The sequence below is a fragment of the Mya arenaria genome, chromosome 3 (assembly GCF_026914265.1).
Source record: "Mya arenaria isolate MELC-2E11 chromosome 3, ASM2691426v1".
Classification (NCBI taxonomy): domain Eukaryota; kingdom Metazoa; phylum Mollusca; class Bivalvia; order Myida; family Myidae; genus Mya; species Mya arenaria.
The window spans coordinates 50,927,110-50,941,349 of NC_069124.1; the positions used below are offsets into that span (position 1 = coordinate 50,927,110).

The 14,240-nt window shown below is 36.3% G+C and overlaps 1 protein-coding gene across 5 annotated transcripts in view; it reads right to left on the reverse strand.

Annotated features, from left to right (window-relative positions):
• Positions 1-14,240, reverse strand: part of LOC128227189 (kinase D-interacting substrate of 220 kDa B-like) — a 37,528-nt gene that overhangs the window by 18,210 nt on the left and 5,078 nt on the right. For 4 of the 5 annotated variants that reach the window (XM_052937477.1, XM_052937473.1, XM_052937476.1 and 1 more), the window contains exons 2-11: positions 12,501-12,571; positions 9,608-9,786; positions 9,154-9,252; positions 8,486-8,584; positions 8,158-8,256; positions 7,774-7,872; positions 7,286-7,384; positions 6,723-6,821; positions 6,278-6,376; positions 2,584-2,682 (exon numbers count right to left, since the gene is read on the reverse strand). In XM_052937477.1, the coding sequence (XP_052793437.1) occupies positions 2,584-2,682; positions 6,278-6,376; positions 6,723-6,821; positions 7,286-7,384; positions 7,774-7,872; positions 8,158-8,256; positions 8,486-8,584; positions 9,154-9,252; positions 9,608-9,724 (909 nt within the window). In that variant the 5' untranslated portion in view covers positions 9,725-9,786; positions 12,501-12,571. Of the gene's footprint in view, positions 1-2,583; positions 2,683-6,277; positions 6,377-6,722; positions 6,822-7,285; positions 7,385-7,773; positions 7,873-8,157; positions 8,257-8,485; positions 8,585-9,153; positions 9,253-9,607; positions 9,787-12,500; positions 12,572-13,947; positions 14,015-14,240 lie in introns of those variants that run through there. The other variant, XM_052937475.1, reaches the window with a different exon arrangement.

The following is a 14,240-nucleotide window of genomic DNA, read 5'->3' on the forward strand; positions in this document are numbered from 1 at the left end:
TGTGGTCAATCTTATTTGGGAGTAAGTGTGCATCTTTAGTGTTTATAATTTTTTGAAGAAAAAAGTTTGTTTTTTTATTGGTAAGTAGCCAAATTATTAACCTCTGTTATTGAAGGTGAAAAAGCGCTGGTACTAGTATGTTTTTCAACACATGTAGTATGTGTTTCCAACACACAATCATGAATTTGAATACCGGTACTAGCATGCAATGCAGCTGGTCAACTCCACGAATAGACTGAACACCCACACACAACCAGCCAGAAAACATTGAGACATCAAGACATACACACAAACACTTTCCATCTAGACTTAAAGCACACATCTGTATGTGACCAGTTGGACAAACCACAACAGTCCTGATAATGAGAATGATACTGTCTGTAGCATGGATGTATGGATAAATACTTGCACATGAAAACAACATGTTTACTATGTTAAGCAGGTGTTTTCAATAGTTGTTTGTTTAATGTATAATATTGTATTCTATGTTTCAGATTAGGGTTTAAGCTAAAGAGTTATATGGAAGGGCGCTGCACCCTGTCCCTTTTTTGGAAGAACCCATTTGCCCTACATACACTATTGAGACAGCTGGCAAACGAAGCCCAAAACTACTCGTTTTATTAAACCCATTTATCAATCATTGAAATTAGACTTCTGAATGAACAAGCCCGAATTCTTATACTATTGCATGGAATCATATTTTTGAACAAGCCCTGCTATATAAGATTTAGAATTTGAGCAAGCCCGGAAGACATTTTACCAGTGCAGGGCTTGCGGGCTTGTGCTAATTTCGACCACTGATTTATAATATTTAAGTTCTTCACAGCCCAAAATAATATGCCTTTTTCACCCATAGCACCCTGTCCCTTTTCTGCAGCATCCTGCCCTAATAAAATCAGGCTTAAACCCTATCCAAGATGACTAACAGTGTTGAGGACCTATGTCAGACACACCACTACAATGAGTTACACATGCATGTGTTTACCTTGGACTGAATGTAAAAAGAAAACAAAGCAAGAGAGATGAACTGTAGTTTATGTTAAGCTTCATAAATAATTTAAAAATGAACTGCAAAATTCCTTTTTATCAGTAATGGTGCATTATTTGATCTCAGACAGCTTGTTTTATTTAACCCTTTCATTCATAGACATGCCTTTTTACTCCTCTATTCATAGCCTCATAGAATCGCCTATTAAAGCTATATACATTGTAATGTGGATATCAACTACACACATCAACTGCACATTCTAAAGCCTTACACCTAAATACTTAATTGTGCTCCCCTTTTCTACCCCTGAAATAACTTCCGATTCAGCAGCACATCGTAATGCTACGGTATATATGACAAGAGCCGTCGTAAGACAGCGCGCTCGACTACGCCGCTTTGACTTAGAAGTGAATACAATAACGACGTAATATTACCAAGTTTGGTCTCTTTATGTCAAACCTAACTAATATTATTCGATACATAAGGTGACTTTGATGCTGCCCTCCCACCAGCCTGCCCAAACAATGACACGAGGCATTCAAATAACTTGATTTCCCGTTATGAAAATATGGTTAAGAATATACAAATATGCCTTTCAAAAGAAATTAAAAAAAAAAAAAAAAAAAATTAAAAAAAATTAAGGGCCATAATTTGTATTTATGGTTAAAATGGAGTTATGTTTCTTGTTGTAAGATGGTTGTAAATAATTTTGAATTTCATTAAGTGCATTGAATGAATGGTATAGAAGTGTTTTTTTATTAAAATCACAAAGTCTTGCCCTTAACTTTTACTTGCCTAAAACTTTAACCTAAGTCAATCAGGGGCCATAACTTGTGTGATGGTCCTCAACAACTGTGTGAAGTATTAAGTCAATTTAACAAAGGGTATAGAAGTTATTAATAATTATCCCAACCTGCCCTAAAACTGTAACCTAAGTTCCATAGTCAATCAGGGGCCAAAATCTGTGTAAAGAATAATATGGAGTTATCTAACCTCATCATGTGACGGCCCTGAACAACTGTGTGAAGTATTAAGTCAATTGAATGAAGGGTATTAGACTTATAAGTGAAAATCCCAACTTGCCCTAAAACTTAAACCGGATGCCGACACTGGGACGAGTAGTATAGCCCACCTATTCTTCGAATAGTCGAGCTAATAAATAAAACTGATAATGGACGTTGGAGCAAGCTAAGAATATAAGGACAGTTTTAAAGTATGATGTCATGTCTGCAATTAATAACAATTAAGCCTTGTTCTTAATTTTAAGCCAAAAAGCAATTTGTCTGTTATCTGCAATTATTTTTTTAATTATTTGGCATGGTAAACATTTAAAGCCAAGAGGCTATTTTAATCTGTAATTTGCAATTCTTAACATTTAGCCTTGTACTTACTTACAGCCAATTCAAGTATGTTATCTGCAATTCTTTAAAATTAAGTCTGATACTTATTTAAAGCCAAGAGGCAATTTAAGTCTGTTAAGTGTGATTCTTAACATTTAAGCCAAGTACTTTTTAAGCCATTAAAAAATGAAACAAGCCAATGTAACTGTCATTGGCCAGAAATGTGGGATATACTTAAAGTTTGACAACACATACCGTTCCCTCCACATCCACATCAGCGTATCTGTTGAGTAGCGCTCTCACAATACTGGTGTAGCCTCCCTTTACACCATGGATCAGGATTGTGTCCCCAGCCTGACAAAAACACAATACTGTGAAATCATTAATGTTCGTGGGGCATTAATATTCGTGGTTTTCGTGGGTTGGGTGATCCACGAATTCAAGATCCCACGAAATATAAACCCTTCATTCACTTTTTCAATTGCCATGTTATGTACATAGTCTAGTTTATTCGTTACAGAGGCCGCAGTATACAGCGTAAATATCCGTCTCACTGTATCTTACTATCATTGTTTTGTTAATACATTATATCAACCTTTAAAAAATAATAAACCAAATCATTTTAATGTGTTTTTATCAACCAAATGACTAAAGCACGTGCTTTATACATGTGCTGTTCATGAAAATCTCCAAGTTTACAAGATGTGGGTAATGAGTGTAAGTTCTCGATTTTTTTCTTTAATGAAATAATTAATCGATTACATTGGAGGTTAGTGAGCTACCAATATGTCAATGTACAAAACAACGCGTTCAATATACTTATTAAACAAAAAAGTGTGAAAAATATTGAAATGCGATGATATATAAAAGTGATTGAATTTGTAGGCATCAGCAATCTTTGGTGATTGTATGAAATATACGGACCTTCTCGGTGTTTTCACAGTTTGCAAAATCCTTAATTGGCATTCAATGGCTTCGCCCATCTGTATTTATGATCATGGTAAATCTTCCTTTATGACCTTAATTTCCAATTAAATCGATAATTGACATCACCAGCATGTGGAGATAATGCAGAAGATCTAGAACGATCGCAGTTTCGATTTTTTTTTTCAAAAATGAAAAACCACGAATTTAAGTACCCACGAAATTACATTCAGCAAACCACGAAATTTCATGCCCATGAATATAAATGATTTCACAGTAACACAAAACATACCGTATATACTTTCTTAAAACACAGTTGAATCATCCTATATTACTTCGGAAATCATTAATAATTTCAATTTCGAAGATTTATGGTCACTGATTTTGACTGAAGTTAACTATGAGGATAAATGTGAATTAATTAAAGTAATATAATCAAAAACAGAATTCAACTGTTTCAAAGTTGCATGATAATCAGAACGTTATTGGGAGAAAACTACTAAGTTTCTCCCTTCTAGACACATGGCATGAACAAGCAGTCCCAACTTGGCACTTTGTTGGCTTTTTGTATGGACAATACAACCAATCTGACTCACCCTATCCACCACATTGAGATAGGCGTCCCAACGTTGCAGTTTGTTAAGACAATACAACCAATCTACTCACCCTATCCACCACATTGAGATAGGCGTCCCAACGTTGCAGTTTGTTAGGACAATACAACCAATCTACTCACCCTATCCACCACATTGAGATAGGCGTCCCAACGCTGCAGTTTGTTAGGACAATACAACCAATCTGACTCACCCTATCCACCACATTGAGATAGGCGTCCCAACGCTGCAGTTTGTTAGGACAATACAACCAATCTGACTCACCCTATCCACCACATTGAGATAGGCGTCCCAACGCTGCAGTTTGTTAGGACAATACAACCAATCTACTCACCCTATCCACCACATTGAGATAGGCGTCCCAACGTTGCAGTTTGTTAGGACAATACAACCAATCTACTCACCCTATCCACCACATTGAGATAGGCGTCCCAACGCTGCAGTTTGTTAGGACAATACAACCAATCTGACTCACCCTATCCACCACATTGAGATAGGCGTCCCAACGCTGCAGTTTGTTATGACAATACAACCAATCTACTCACCCTATCCACCACATTGAGATAGGCGTCCCAACGTTGCAGTTTGTTATGACAATACAACCAATCTACTCACCCTATCCACCACATTGAGATAGGCGTCCCAACGCTGCAGTTTGTTAGGACAATACAACCAATCTGACTCACCCTATCCACCACATTGAGATAGGCGTCCCAACGCTGCAGTTTGTTATGACAATACAACCAATCTACTTACCCTATCCACCACATTGAGATAGGCGTCCCAACGTTGCAGTTTGTTATGACAATACAACCAATCTACTCACCCTATCCACCACATTGAGATAGGCGTCCCAACGTTGCAGTTTGTTAGGACAATACAACCAATCTACTCACCCTATCCACCACATTGAGATAGGCGTCCCAACGTTGCAGTTTGTTAAGACAATACAACCAATCTACTCACCCTATCCACCACATTGAGATAGGCGTCCCAACGTTGCAGTTTGTTAAGACAATACAACCAATCTACTCACCCTATCCACCACATTGAGATAGGCGTCCCAACGTTGCAGTTTGTTAGGACAATACAACCAATCTACTCACCCTATCCACCACATTGAGATAGGCGTCCCAACGCTGCAGTTTGTTAGGACAATACAACCAATCTGACTCACCCTATCCACCACATTGAGATAGGCGTCCCAACGCTGCAGTTTGTTAGGACAATACAACCAATCTGACTCACCCTATCCACCACATTGAGATAGGCGTCCCAACGTTGCAGTTTGTTAGGACAATACAACCAATCTACTCACCCTATCCACCACATTGAGATAGGCGTCCCAACGTTGCAGTTTGTTAGGACAATACAACCAATCTACTCACCCTATCCATCCCAACGATGCAGTTTGTTAGGACAATACAACCAATCTACTCACCCTATCCACCACATTGAGATAGGCGTCCCAACGATGCAGTTTGTTATGACAATACAACCAATCTACTCACCCTATCCACCACATTGAGATAGGCGTCCCAACGTTGCAGTTTGTTAGGACAATACAACCAATCTACTCACCCTATCCACCACATTGAGATAGGCGTCCCAACGTTGCAGTTTGTTAGGACAATACAACCAATCTACTCACCCTATCCATCCCAACATGGCACTTTGTTAGGACAATACAACCAATCTACTCACCCTATCCACCACATTGAGATAGGCGTCCCAACGTTGCAGTTTGTTAGGACAATACAACCAATCTACTCACCCTATCCACCACATTGAGATCGGTCTCCCAACGTTGCAGTTTGTTTGGACAATACAACCAATCTACTCACCCTATCCACCACATTGAGATCGGCCTCCCAACGTTGCAGTTTGTTTGGACAATACAACCAATCTGACTCACCCTATCCATCCCAACATGGCACTTTGTTTGGACAATACAACCTATCTACTCACCCTATCCACAACATTGAGATCGGCGTCCCAACATGGCACTTTGTTAGGACAATACAACCAATCTGACTCACCCTATCCATCCCAACATGGCACTTTGTTTGGACAATACAACCAATCTACTCACCCTATCCACCACATTGAGATCGGCGTCCCAACATGGCACTTTGTTTGGACAATACAACCAATCTGACTCACCCTATCCATCCCAACATGGCACTTTGTTTGGACAATACAACCTATCTACTCACCCTATCCACAACATTGAGATCAGCGTCCCAACATGGCACTTTGTTTGGACAATACAACCAATCTGACTCACCCTATCCACAACATTGAGATCGGCGTCCCAACATGGCACTTTGTTAGGACAATACAACCAATCTGACTCACCCTATCCATCCCAACATGGCACTTTGTTTGGACAATACAACCAATCTACTCACCCTATCCACAACGTTGACATAAGCGTCCTTGGCCAACAGTTCCTGTACTATATCCTCACACCCGTCCTTGGCAGCAGTTGTCAGGGCAGTAAAACCATCCTGTACACAAACCCACAGTTATGTAATGAAATAGATTTCAAAGTTTACAGACTATTACATTGGCTTAAATCATTTTCATGCCTGTTATTGCACTTTATCACTGACACAATTATGAGTACAACTCATTTTAATCAAACATCAGCCAAACGAATGAGATTTTACATCTTTAGTCACCAAACAAGAAGTTACTCTTAAACCTTCGCCAATAATACTGTTAATCCATCATGTAAAAAGTAAACATTTTTCTAGCCTAAAAATGAAAAGCATGTACCCTTAATCTAACAATACCATCAGCCTGTATAGTTCTTCTCAAGAACATTCCAGTACACTTGTATGGTGACAGTACCTTATCCAATGCATTGACATTTGGGTCATATTCCAGCAGTGCCTGTACACACTCAGCGTAATGGCCTTTGGAAGCTACAAGGAGGGCTGTTAAGGAATCCTGAAACATAGTATTTATAGCCATGCTTACTGATCACCTACACAAATATCAATGTTGTTTTTTTGAAATGAAACTATTCATCATCATGACAAAACAATGTTAATTCATTCTTTATGGAAGTGAAAGACCAAGATTAAACAAGAGCATTTAAAGTGGATACAAGTGTCGGTCCGGGTTTTTTTCCGGATCAACCTCACGACAAAAAACTCCAGATATATTTGAGCCAGATGTAAGGGACTTGCTTACCCTAAATCTTTTGTCACTGCTAACACACAATACATTTACAGTTAGGGCTAACATAAAAGCATTTGCATGATCAGAAAAAAACAGTGACCACACCAAAGCTAAGACAGAATCTTTAAAGCTTGCAATAATTCATTGCTATTTAAATCTTTTGAGGATAATTATATGATCAACGCAGTTATATATTTTGATCCCGGCCCAGTCTTATCAACACCACCTACCATTCCAGTGTTGTCCACGTAAGCTCCATTATTGAGAAGCTCATGTACAATCTCACTATGACCCTTCCTGCATGCCCAGATCAGAGGCGTTGTTCCGTACTGAAATATACACATATCATGAATTACTTTCCAGTTCCAGATCAGGGCATTGTGCCATACTGAAATATACACATATCATGAATTACTTTCCAGATCAGAGGCATTGTGCTGTACTGAAATATACACAGATCATTAATTACTTTCCAGATCAGAGGCGTTGTGCCATACTGAAATATACACAGATCATGAATAACTTTCCAGATCAGAGGTATTGTGTATATATATATATATATATATATCTAGAAAGAATCAAGAGTAACTGTCAATAATTATCATATATAACAAAGACCTCTGATCCCTTAAAACATGCAGCATCAAACAGGTTCTTGCTTAATCATATGACTAAAGGCATAAACCTTGAACACCACTGGAAGAGGTGTGGTCATTACCTTATCAGTGGAGTTGACCTTTGCGCCCTTCTCTATCAGGGCTGTGACAATCTCTGTGTGGCCTCGCCCTGCAGCCCAACACAGGCATGACATGTTGTGCTGGAATTCGAAGTTGTATCATTACAATTTGTGATATATCATTCAAACCTCATTGACAAAATGTTGCTTGAGTTTCATATCCTAAAATCAAAAACCCATCCCATGTACCATACACAGAAAGGCATACTAAAAGTATTCATTCTCTTTGTAAGTGAAAAAGATGAAATAATAGGCCCATATTCAAGCCGGAAAGAAATCGTGCTCCCAAGGACTGTCCAGTTAAATAAATCTTACTACACACTATGTTATCTGTGCTTTAAACCATGGTGTTAACCAGTCCCATACCTCAGCCTTGACATTGGGGTCGGCTTCTCGGTCCAGTAGTTCTTGGACAACTTCGGTTCGGCCCTTGTATGACGCCCACATCAGGGCTGTCCAGTTACACTGTAAAACAACAACATTATACCATGGGGAAAAAACCCAAAAGCAAGCATCAAGCCAACAGTTCTAAACCAGTTATTACAGATCATGAATCAAAATCCGCTTTGACCTTTCTTATTTAAAAATGCATCAGTATGAATTTTCAATTCAAACATGAATTGTGTTAATATTTTATTTTACATATCTAACTTAAACTTTGACGTTGAACAAAATGGTACTGTAGTTCTCCTACCATTTCCCTGTGCTCAATATCGGCACCACGCTCCAGAAGTTCAATACAGATCTCCAGGTAACCATCCTTGGCTGCATACAACAGTGCTGTCCAATTGTCCTGGTTACAGATAAATCAATGATTTATCTGTACACTTCAGTAAATAACAGAATGTGTCTGCAAGCACATTTTATGATTTAAAAAAAGAACCCTGGGGAGACAACCCAAATCTTTTCTTCTTTTCCAAGTCAAACAATGTGCACATCTAGACAGAAGAGTTATGGGTCTTGCTATAAATGTGCATATTGTCTCTGGTCTAATGTGTACCAAGTTTCATTTAAATCTGTTGAACAGTTTTTGGGCTATGACTGAGGTTTATATATCAGTTTTAACCACTGCAACGCCGCTGACAGCACCAAGATTATGACAATATCTGATATTTTTTGCTTCTTTAACAAAAAAGTTAATAAAACAATTTTAACATATGCAAGTCATTGACATATAAGAGGCATAGACAGGTTAAGTGCATTGATGGCCACACAAAAATAATGAGTATGTCATAAGTTTTAATGCTAAGTACTTTCAACTTATGTATGCATCCTCATTACATTTCATTGTCACCGTTTATGCAATGACAGAGGTAATGAGACTCAACAGCATAATGCATAACCTAATGATACTTGACTTACATTGTCTGTGGCATTAGGGTCAATGCCAGCCTCCAGAAGCTCCCGGACCAGACTAATATCCCCTTGTTGACAAGCCAACATCAGAAACGTTTGCCCATTCTATAAGCAAAAAGTGAGAAATGAGAAAAAACATGTATTCTTTTCTAAAGACTAATGGTTTTCTAAGCCTTTAAGCAAAATACAACATGTGCACAGAACTGTATTGATTATGTACAAACTTAAATGGAGGGGAAACCATTTAAGGAAGAATCATAAAAAGATTCATTTCCTAAAACACAGACATTTACCTATTCTTCTTTGCTGCTCTCTTTTTATAATGCCATTTATAGCATTTATTGAATTTGCTATTATCTTTTTACTAGTCGATTTAACATATACAAGAAGTATCCCCTCCCCAAACCATGTGTTACTATGAACAGGATAATATTAACTACATATTCACATGTTGCCTGACCTCATCTCTCTCCTCAAGGTTGATGGTCCCGTTCTCCAGCAAGTTGACGACAGCTGAGAGGTCACAATTGCGGATATTCTCCCACAGCATCTGGGAGCGAAGGTTGTTCAACGCCATCTTTGGGTGGAGTTACTCAGTTAGGGAGGGTGTAGTGATGATTTTGGTCTAAGGCCGGGGACCTGATGCAAGAAAGAATTTTACAAAATAAGAATCTCAGACATCTTTGTGGAGAAGGAAGGGTAACAGTGTTGTGAAGAGTCAAGGTTATAAGGGATGGCATTTAGTTTTCAGTTAAAAAAGGGGCATAACTCAACAAATATTGATTCCATTGTTATGGGCCTTGCTACAAAAGGGCATTTTGTCACTGAAAATATGTGTACAAAGCTTCATGTAATTACCTTCATCGATCAGTTACGGCCATGTTAGTTTTAAAATTTTGCATGACATTTTTGAACTATGGCGGAGCATAACTTGACAGCTTATATAGTCAAAATTAAGTGCCGTACTACACATGAGCAAATAAAGTTTATGTGAATATAATTTCAAGTTTAAGTTTTTACATGAATTTTTCAGATCATCAAATGACATAATTCAACAATTATTATGTAATTGAAATTTATGAGCTTTGCTATACATGTGCATTTTGTCTTTGGCAACAAGTGTAAAAAGCTTCATTTAAGATCTTGAATGACATTTTTAGTTACAGACAAGGTTATATTGTTTGCACACAGCTGCAACCATCCATCATCACAAAAGCCCACTTTTTGTCTTTAAAAAAACAGACAAGCTAAAAGTAGGAAAATATAATTCAGATAATTTCAAAAACAAATTTGATTCAAGAGAAGAGAATGGATGATGCACTGTCTAGTGTACACCTATTATCCATTAAAAGGGACTGAATTTTTTAAAATCATGACAGAGTTTTAGAAAGGTTTTAAAAAAGGTAGGGTGCTGTAGAAAAAGGACTGGGTGCTAAACGAGGAAAGGGCACAGTGTATTGGGCGATGAAGATCTTGAATATAATTAATTTGACAGAAAATGTTAGGAATTCTGTATAATAAAATAAATAATAGATTTCAAATGCCATAGTATAAGATTTAATAAAAAAAAAGAAAATATTTTATTATATCAGGGTGACTATGCTGGTCTCCTGGAGCGCAGAAGGGTGCTACCAAAAAGGACAGAGTGCAGTTACCTTCCTATTACTCTTAAGCTAAAACTCTACATAAAAATAACATACAATGTACATTTATCATGAGTACAATATCACAATACAGAAGAGTGAATTTAAGTAAGGTTATGGATCAAGTGAGCACAGGTATTTTCAGAAAATTTAAAAGGAAAATCGGAAAAAAGTAAAGCAATTTAACTTAATATGTGTATGAAAACTGACTTACTCAAAAATATACAAGTTTGAAGTATAATCTCCAAAGTCCCATTGTGATGCACCAGTATTGAATACCTAACCGTCATCACCAATAAAGTTTAAAGGTTGCCATGTGCAGCTCTTGACACCATTTGTTATTACAGGTAACAATCTAATACTGCATTATCAACATTCTTGTTCAAGTACGGTAGTCAAAAAAATGGTATCTATCCAACTCATTTATTTATACTGGCTTGATTTAGTTTATAATTTGGTAAGATCTTAGTCGAACCTCCAATAATCTTAAATCTGTAGAAACGTCACAAATGCCAACAACATGATGTTGTTCTTTTTAATTGATTTAATGTTGTGTTCATTTTTAAGAATGGCTGAAGTCAAATTTATTAAATATCAGAAAAAAGAAAAAGTAATAATATGACATTATTAAAGCTGCACTCTCACAGATATACCGTTTTGACAACTTTTCTTTTTTTTTTGTCCTGGAAAGAGCAATTTTTTGCGGTAATATCTGTAAACCAATGATATTGGATTGCTGGCAAAAAATCAGATCGTAGATTTTCATATTTCCGTTCGAAAATGAATGTTTTATGGCTTAAACCGTTACTAATGGTTTAAGAAAAACGCATAAAACATCATCGTTTCACTTAAATGTAAAAATCTGCGATCTTATTTTTGGTCAGCAGTCTCATATAACTGGTTTCCATGGATTTTCGCAAAAGTTGGCTCGTTCCAAGACAAAAAATAAAAAAAGGTCGTCAAAACGTTCAATCTGTGAGAGTGCAGCTTTAAAGATAATTTCGGTTAACGATAAAAATCGCCAATATCTTCAATGAAACAGGTCCATGCAATGTGCAATAAATGTACTTGAAAGATAACAATCATTTTCATGACATTATCATGTGCTGGTAGCAATAAAATAGATCTTATAGGCAAATATGCAAAAGAAATAAGAGATCTTATCACTGACATCCATCTACGATCTATATGCATTACTTGTATTGTCTGGAGAACAATTCCCTATTACTTGTTTTGTATAAACAATTCCACTGTAGTAGAAGTGCTCACATGGGATTAAAATAAGAAATTCAGAATTCTTACCTTGATCTCAATGTAAATTCAGTTTTATTCAAAAGCAAACATCTGACAAAACCATACATGTTTTTCATTTAACAACATACCTATAAATCATTCATTAAATGATGTCCCTTTAAAAAAATGTTATAACAGAAATTCAAAAATAAGTTAACAATCCCTAAATTGTTTTACAGTATATATATAATGTCCATGCTAAGCTACATGTATTTCAGAGCAATAATGAAATTTGACTTTTGGATGAACAAGCCCGAATTCATATATACTATAGCTTGGCATCAAATTTTTTAACAAGCCCTGCTATATAAAATTCAGAATTTGAGCAAGCCCGGAAGACATTTTATCAGTACAGGGCTTGCGGGCTTGTGTTAATTTTGACCACTGTCAAAGCATCATAAAAATCTAAATACAAACCTTTAAACCCTTCTCTCAGCACAGAGAACGAGACATGCAATCTTAATGGTGTTTGCTGACATCCTCATTTCCTGAAAGTCAGAAAAAAAGACAAAATATAGCAAAATGATTGATTAAAGACAATGTAAAATTAAGTTTTTGCATCCTTCTTCCAAGCAGTCATCGAAATTCAGATTTTCTTAAACAACCCAGAATTCAACATGTTCATATAATTTTAAGATTTTTTTAAAATAAACTTGAATATATAAACATAACATGATTGCGGCTTGCAGGCTTATGATAATTTTGGGCACTGTACTTTCAAAGTAGAAACTAACTCCATGGTCTTGAAGCCCCAATAAAATTCAGAAATAAATCAACTTGCATCTTTTTAGAGGCATACTAACCTGAATACCTTCCATGATTAAATTTGCTGAGCCTAAAGCCACTTTAAACTGGTTTGTCAATGGGTCACTAGTTTGCAATCACGTTTCACCGACATTTACTTAAGACAGCTTACATTTATATTTCAGTGCTCATCCTACATCCAAATTTCAGAGAGAAGTGACTTATCTCCAGTCAAAAAAAAGGACATGTTTGCACCCTGGAGGGAGAATTTTTCCATAATGGATATGAACTATATAAAGTATAAATGATCAAACCTGTCATCCCTAAGGACGAAATAATTCCTTAACTCCATTATCATTAGTTTACACATCACAGAAAAACAGTCTGCATTAAAGCAAAATACATGGATACTGATGCACTTCTTTTTAAGCTTTGTATAAAAAAGCTCAACCCTTTAAAAAAAGCAACAACTCACTCAACATTGCCCTATAGGATGAGCCCTGTGTACATGTATGTACAGTAAAACTAGCTCAATTATTTAGTATTTCAAACCTCATTTTACTTGTATCTATCAGATTCTGTTAAACTAATACACCTCATATGTTACACAGTTAATTGTAATCATATTTAACTGAAACATACAATTGTTGCAAGATTAAAATTCATATGGAATGCAGTGTTTTCACAAAAATTGGACCCAAAAGTTCACAACCCTGAAACAAGAGCACCAACTGTCAAAAAGTATGGCTGATTATCAAACTTGTACAAGATATTATGTCCATTCACACTCTGACTAAATTTTGTGTTGATTGGACGAAAAGAAAGTTATTGATATAAGATGACTTATTGGACTCCGAATACCCACCTGCCATCTGTATGTAATGTTGCATGTAAAATATATAATATTTATATATATATATATATATATATAATATCCTGTTATATGAAAAACCAGAATTGTTTGAATGGCTTTATTGTCTTTGTGGCTTAAAATCAAATCACCCATCAATGATAGACATCAACTAGATTTTTGAAAATACAGGACATCGGCATGACTCGACTGTTATTATATATCAGATACAATTACTAATGACTTACTAACATGATACCAGCCACTTACCTCTAAACAACCACACAATGGATCAAACAGAGGTTTGACATATCATATTTTGCATCAACAGCAAAAAAAATCCCATTACTTAAGAAGTTACAATAGCGATTCATGTCCCGAGATTTTGAAATAATAAAAAAAAGCAGAAAACGGATGAATACATAATTATGTACAATGAGTAACCACAAAGACTCACAGTCTGCCAATTCATGAGTATAAAGTTCAAGTATACATAAATATTAAAAGTATTAACCAGACTAAGTCCTATGTTTATGTACATGTAAACTGTTAACTCTACATAT